This window comes from Falco cherrug, chromosome 9 (assembly GCF_023634085.1).
Source record: "Falco cherrug isolate bFalChe1 chromosome 9, bFalChe1.pri, whole genome shotgun sequence".
NCBI classification, from domain to species: Eukaryota; Metazoa; Chordata; class Aves; order Falconiformes; family Falconidae; genus Falco; species Falco cherrug.
This window is the reverse complement of record NC_073705.1, coordinates 38,594,035-38,601,163: the sequence shown is the minus strand read 5'-3', so window position 1 is coordinate 38,601,163 and position 7,129 is coordinate 38,594,035. Positions and strand designations below refer to the sequence as shown.

The 7,129-nt window shown below is 47.2% G+C and overlaps 1 protein-coding gene across 1 annotated transcript in view; it reads left to right on the top strand.

Annotated features, from left to right (window-relative positions):
* The first annotated feature begins 3,348 nt into the window (after positions 1-3,348).
* Positions 3,349-7,129, top strand: part of COL13A1 (collagen type XIII alpha 1 chain) — a 61,061-nt gene continuing 57,280 nt past the window's right edge. Inside the window, exons 1-3 of the mRNA XM_055720871.1 lie at positions 3,349-3,369; positions 5,949-5,984; positions 6,646-6,672. Of these exons, the coding sequence (XP_055576846.1) occupies positions 5,964-5,984; positions 6,646-6,672 (48 nt within the window). The 5' untranslated portion in view covers positions 3,349-3,369; positions 5,949-5,963. The remainder of the gene's footprint in view (positions 3,370-5,948; positions 5,985-6,645; positions 6,673-7,129) is intronic.

Here is a 7,129-nt window from a genome sequence, read left to right as displayed (position 1 = left end):
GCTGGCAGGTTCCAAAAAGCTTTCAAAAAAACCCAAACCAAACCCAAAGGATTTGAGGGAATTTCCTCCAAGAGGTCAGATTGGCTCCTATGGGAGCAGAGGCAGGAGCAAAAGGGAAAATTAGCTTGTACTAAAGAGAAGATACCTGATGTGTTTAATAGCTGTGGTTTGCTGTTAACCTTTTCATGCCTTTGCAAGGTTACCAAAGCTGGTGAAAAATGCATAGGCATTTTAGCAGCAAAGTGGGTCTCACCTCCCCAGATTCAACTTTCTCAATCCCAACAGGTGGGTAGGAGTGCAAGGTGGGTGCAAGGGGGAGTCACACAAGTAATGAGTCCTGCACAGTCAGTGCTATCACACTTGTGGAGGGGACCCCTGTATGGTAAAGGACTGAAAAGGAATGTAATGGTGTCAAGAGCCTGACTTACAGGGCTTTCAGAGGCTGCCCTGCACTCATAGTCACTGTAAGCAGTGCTGCTAATTGTGGGAATACCTTAATTAATTAGCAGGGAGTTGGTGAAAGTGCATGAGCAAATGGGAGTAGCATCAGGATCAACCCCCAAAAATGTTACAATGTGTTTATCTACCCCTTCTTGTTAGGATTTACCATTCTTGTTAGGGTTTATTGTATTAAAAATATTAATTACTGTTTATTTGTCTTCTCTCTTTCAGGTCCACCTGTAAGTACCCAACCTCTATGGTTCTAGAAGCTGCTGACACAGAGTTTGCGGGGCATGAACTAGCAAAGTCTTCTGTCTGTGGTGTCTGGTGCGGCAGCCACCTTTGCACCCCTGGCACTCTGGGATCTCCCAAACAGCAAGTACTGTGGGTGTTCAGGACCAGTACTGGGGTGGGATTGCTTTTGACTGTCTCGCAGCTTCCACGAGTGAGACAGAGGGAGCGCAGGGATGGGGTCATGGCAACCGTGAGGGAAGCAGATATTTGCATGTTACCCGTTGGCACCACACACCCCAGGGGAACTGGCTGTATGAGCTCCACATGCATTGGATGCCACATGCTGAATGAGATGTGTTTGTGAAAAAGGGAAAGATAGATCGCAAACACATGGCAGGAGCTGAGCCGTAGGGACTTGTTCCCTGCTACTCACCCAAGCTTGCTGAACTGTTGGGCCTTCAAGTATAGCTGCACAGCTATCAATTTTAGAGGAAAAACTGTGTTGACAGCTTCCTTTTCAAATGTTAGCTAATGCAAAACCTCAGCACAGACGATTTAGGCTTCAGGAAAATAGCTAGGTTATTGCAGAAATTTTCTTACAGCTATTAAGAGACTGACAGTGAACCAGAAGAAGCAATGCAAGGAATGAAGCCATGTATCGACATCTCTCAGGATTATAAAGAAACACTATATTGTCTCTAGCACGGTCCTTCCAGAGGAAACGGTTTATATTCGTATACAATAGAGTAACTATACTGGGTTTCTGTGAAGAAACATGAGAAGTTAAACATACGGTAGTCATCTTTTGTCTGCTCATGCAAAAATGTCTTAAACAGTTTGCAGATGATGTTCTGAGAAGTAGTTGCTGCACAACCTATTTTCCCCTTTCATCAAGTCGAAATGCTACAGACTGAACTCCCACATATATACGAGCACAGCCTGATTTAATGACAACAATCTTCCAAAAAGTTGCACCTTCTAGGCCAAAAGGTCTGAAAGCGTTTTACAGCTGGAAGCCCTGATCCATGTAAACCTTCAGCGATAGCTTATCCCAGGGGCTTTCAGGAGGCTGCTGAAGTATGTATTTCAGCATTAGCTTTGGGTTATTGGGAGGAAAGCACTGCTCTGGAGGGGGCTGCAAGTGGCATCCATCCAGGGCTGTCCCTACTACTCCACCCTGAGCATGCATATGTAGGCGCTAAAAGGGGTGGAGCAGGCACAAAATTGGTAGTGGTGTTGGCATTTCTATTATTGCTGTGATAAATTAGAGAGAAATCAATAGGTCAATACAGACATCTCCTGGAGAGCAGTCTGCGCCTTTGCAGGGTGAGGAAGACGCATACTCCAGGCTTCCTCTGTAGCCATAAGGGTTAGAAACTTAATATCATAATGAAACATTGAAGCCTGGCAGAAACACATGGGACCACCAGAGAAGTGCTGACAATATATGCTACTGTATCCCGGCTTATTGCAACCCCTGAACCTGTCTCTGCACACAGATTTTCAGGACAGGCTGTGAGGAATGCTACAGCCAATGGAAATAACAAGAGGAAGTTGGGCAGACCAAACATCGTTAGCCAAAGCGGAATTTATCTTGGGCTAACAGCACCCTCGCCTCATTCAGGACCTCTTGGGTTTCTGATCGGCTGGCAAGCAAGACTGGCTTAGTCACCATGAGCAAAAGTTCACCGCTGAAGAGTCAAGCAGAGTCCTCCATGTCGCCATAGGAATTATTCCCCCCACCCCCTCACCCCATATTTCTTGTGATTAAAACAGCATGGAAACTCAAGTTTATAAGCAACAGACCTGGGCTCCTGCCTGGCTGGTTGTCATACGCATCATTCCAGATAGCAACCCCAAAGTGCTGATGACCCCACATCTCTCTCCTGGGTTGTTTTCCCAGCTTGCGAAACACAACATGCTGGACAGCAGGGCTTAGCCCCTGGTGCTGGTGTCAGCTTGGGTGTGGGGACGGCAGAAATACTCATTAGAAATGTGCTGAGCCTTGCTTGTAGTCTAGGATGACCAGGAGAAAAGCCACGGAAATGGATGAGCAGAACCCCAGCAGCAAAAGAGCCCTTCATGCTCTCCTCTTGCCCAACAGATGCTCCCATCGTTATTCTTGAAGTCAGTCAAGGCTTTGGTGAAGGCAAGGGCAACCCGCAGTCATGTAAGAAATTTGGTGAGATTGGGACTAAAAGGGGCAAAGGAAGGAAGGAAATGATGAAATCGTGCAATAGTCTTGAGGTTCCCAGACTCTTTCGCTGTCTGGACCACATCCGAAGGAAAAGATCCTCTCACGGACATTTTCTTTCCCATTTGTGAACATGCAACATTTCTGTGGCAACTGCAGCAATTCCATACATGAAAAAATAATATTTAGCAGATGGAAACTAAGGAAGAAAGTCAAAGCCCTGTAATTAGCTCATTCTCCGTGGACTTGCAGATACCTTCAGAGCTCATGCAGAGTTGTGGGTAGAGCCATGCTCAAAGGAAAGAAAACTTCATAAACAGGAGATTAGGACACCAAAGCAGTCGGAGCTGATGGTCAAGGAGCTTTTTAACCATTCTATTTCCTAAAACCTTACATGTTATCTCATCTCTTTATCGAGCCCTCCCTTCAGAGTTTGAAGCTAACTTTCACCGTTTCTGTGCATTTTATTTCAGGGCCTTACAGGAAGACCAGGACTCCCGGTAAGTACTTCATTCTTTCTTTTTTGTTCCCTCATGCTCTCTGTCTGGCAGTACTTTCATCAGTAGACCTTGAGGGTGCGTAAGCTGGGAGAAGGTAGTGATCTCACATAGCAAATGTGATGTAGAATAGCATATTGTAAACAGGACATGGCTTGTAACAGAACAGGGACCACAGGAGCTTTGTAGGACCAAACTTAAGGGTAACATAATCCCTATGAACCCTCCTGCATGTGGGAAACACACTATTTTTGAAGATGCCTTTGTCAGCTTGAGGGTCTGGTTGAAGAGGCACTGTGTGCAGTATTCTTGGTGATGGGGCTTGCTAATTGCAGCAGGATTTAAAAGGCCTAAGTCACTCTGAGACAAATGGAAAAGTCCATAATAACAGTATCTGCATCTGAGAGAGATAGTCATGAGTGAGGAAGGAGTGTGCGTTAGGGGGTTACAGCTGCATACTTTCCTGTTGATGGCTCCCTGGGCTGCGACTTACCTGGAGACTGCAACAGCTGTAACAGTTTCCTAATGAACAAAACCCAAAATGTGCTGCTGGCTCTACCCCTGACTCAGGACAGAAGCTGCTTGTTGCCTTTCATGCTCCTCCAGCTCCAACGTGGGAGCTTCAGGCAGCTTTGTATGACTTTGTAAACAGCCTACATGGTACCATCCACTGTGAGTGCTCTTTCCTGGCTCCCTGTCACAGGCAACCTTTCCTTATAAACATCTGGCATTTATTTGTTTTCCTACCAGGGCCTCCCCTTTGCTATTATTGCTTGGAGGGCTGTAATGCGGCGCAGTCACATACCAGACACAGTGCCGTCATGTAGCACTGCGACACCAGGTACTTGCTGGAGAACTGATACAGTTCAGCCCCAGCCTCTGGCTCTTCCTGTTCAGGCACCAGCCACAATAGAGCCAGGAGAAACAAAATCAGCTTTTACCCCAAACCATGAGGGAGTTCAGCTTGAGCTCAGCTCTGGAGGAAAGCAGCATTTAAGAGACTAAAAGCACAGGAAAACTCAGTGTTATGTTCTCCAGGAGCCACAAAGTCATTCCAGGGCAAGATGCTGACACCAGGAGTTTAGCTTACTGTCAGCACACAGAGATAGGCAAATTTTAGTGGAACAGAGAACCCACCTAAACCCCTAGAAGAAAGCAGTTTCCTATAATGTATAATCTACACAATTTAAAACCAAGCAGTTGTTTAGCATTTCATCTATCTGCAAGGTATGTTTTTGCAAAGTATATTTTATATTGCTTTTCAAGTTATCAAAATATGCACTGCGTGGAAAGGAATGCCCCCAACACTGAACAGCCCCCTAGCTCCACAGAGGGAAGCAGCTAAACCTTCAGCAAGTAACAGGCTGATCCCAGGCAATAATGTTTAGGATGCACTGCCAAAGAGGCCTCTGTGTACACCCAGCAAAACAAATAGAGTTAAGAGCATTCCCCTTCCAGAGATTTCAGACTACATTCACACATGCTGGGACTGAACATGGGGGAAGACACACGGAGGTGGCACCGATGGGGCTGGTGTCTCCAGCTGCAGAAACCAGAAAACCATGTTTACATCTACAGACAAAGGCAGCCAGGGCCAGGGACACTCCATTTAACATAAGGAAACCCCAAACATTGCTGGAAACAGAACTGAGAGATCATTGTCACATAATTTTTGCAAAATATAGAGCAAAAGTTACATGACTGCTGAAGCCATAATGATCAAGATCCTTTAGCAATCAGCTGCTGTCTTCCAAATCTGCACAGCCTACAGTTTTGGTGACCAGGATTGCAGAGGGGGTTACTTTTATTTATTTATTTTTAAATTGCATAGTTAAATTCAACTGGAAGAGGCAGAAAACTGCCTTGTAGGTAAATGGCTGAAGAAAATTGCCACTGGTCTTGTGTTCATGTGTTTACGAGGCTCTGTTCAGTGTCACCTGACCCAAAGTCCTTCCCCAAACCACTGTTAGGATTGTTCACACCCTGACAATGCACTGGGAAGTATCTCAAAGGGGTAGAGGACACTGAACACAGCTGCTCATACGTCTTCTTCCAGACATGCTTTTTCCTGTGTCAGCTTGTTTTCCCACGTTTTTCTCTTGCTTCTGGACAGAACCGTATTTTCAAGACTAAGAGAATCCTGTTTTAAAGCAATAACTATAAATAAATAGCTATCACCCAGATGACTTTGGTAAAGAAGGAGAAAAATTTAACAGTTGGCTACTGCAGGAAGCCAGTTCCCAGGACCTGGATTTTATGAAGTGCTGGAAACTGCAATTATGCTTTGTTAGGCTTGAAAACCCTTGCCCTTCTTTTGCTGCCTAAATCACCCCATGTAATTTCTGTTGTGAGATGTGCTGGTTTGTCATATGCACAAGCAAACTGGTGGCTTACACGTGTTCTTAAAGACAGGTTCAGGAACATGCAAACACACTCTCTAACTTGCCGTTTCCCTCTCTCAAAATCCCTGGACACTTGCACCGCAGTGCAAAGCAGTGTCTGTGGCATAGCTTATTTGTGTGGTTTTATAACCTTGGTTTTGGCCAGTTTCCAATTGCCTTTGATTTTGCCTTAATTGCCAGGGAGACAAAGGCGCAATGGGGATCCCTGGGCGGCCGGTAAGTTGAAACCTCTTGCATGTGCCTTGTCCTCCCCATCCTCTTCCAACCCTCAAGATTGGTTTTTTTTGGGCGGGGGGCTTTCAGGATGATTCTTGCTGGGCATCAGCATGAGCAAAGCCACCTTCATTGAGGTCTGTGCCTGAAGGACTCTCCTTGTTGCAGCAGGGCGGCCAGCCCTGCAAACTGCATACACACTGGGAGGGTGTTTCCATCCCTTCTGCTGTATTGCTCAGGCCCTCCTCTGGCTCAGCATCCCCCCTAGGTTGGGTGCCTCCTGCTGCCACCTCGTGCACCCGCCGGCTGGGCTTGCTAACTGTGGGCTTGCTAACATGCACCCCTGCCTGCCACCGGCAGCTGCCCTTTCCAAATAAGTCTGACCCTGAATAAAGGGGGCTACACCTGCCTGGCTGAGCACTTTATTTTGGAGTTGCTCTTTGCTTGGGCTCCCAGGATGAGGATAGGGAAGAGGGCCGGGGCAGGAGCTGAGGCCACCCTACTCATTCCAGCCCCATGGCCAGGATTTTGGGGTGGGGAAGCGTGCCCTTGCTGCTGACGCCTGTGTTTCTCTTTTTCTCTCTCTCTCCCCCTCCCTCTTTCTCTCCCCCCATGCCCTCCTGCACCCTCTTGCATGTGGCTGCGATGGGTGCCACTGACCCAGGGACTAAAAGGGCAACCGGGAGAGAAGGTGAGTCAGCTCCTCACAGCCCATAGCATCCCTGACTGTCTTCCTCTAGGACCAGCCCAAGCCCCCCGGTCACAGTCATGGCTGCTGCAGCCAGCTCTGGACTTTCACCCCTCCCCGGGCTGCCTCCTCTTCCCTGGCAGTGCAAGTTTATCTCCCAAATTCCATCCAGGCTACTCAGCCTCCAAAGACACTTTGTTTCTTGTTTATGACAATTTACTGATAGCATAAGAGCCAGCAGGCACACACAGGGCTCCCCTTGAGGCTTTCTGGGTTTTAACCATTAAGTTTCTTCCTCACTGGCAGCTCTGTTTGCCTTAACCAATGTGCAGCTCCCCTTCACCTCCCAGGTTAGCCTGAATGCTGGTGCAAGCTGTGGCAAAGAAGAAAATGTCACAGCATGCTCCTATTTCTGACATGACGGGACCTCTTCCTCCTAAGGAAAACTGATGGTGTAGTT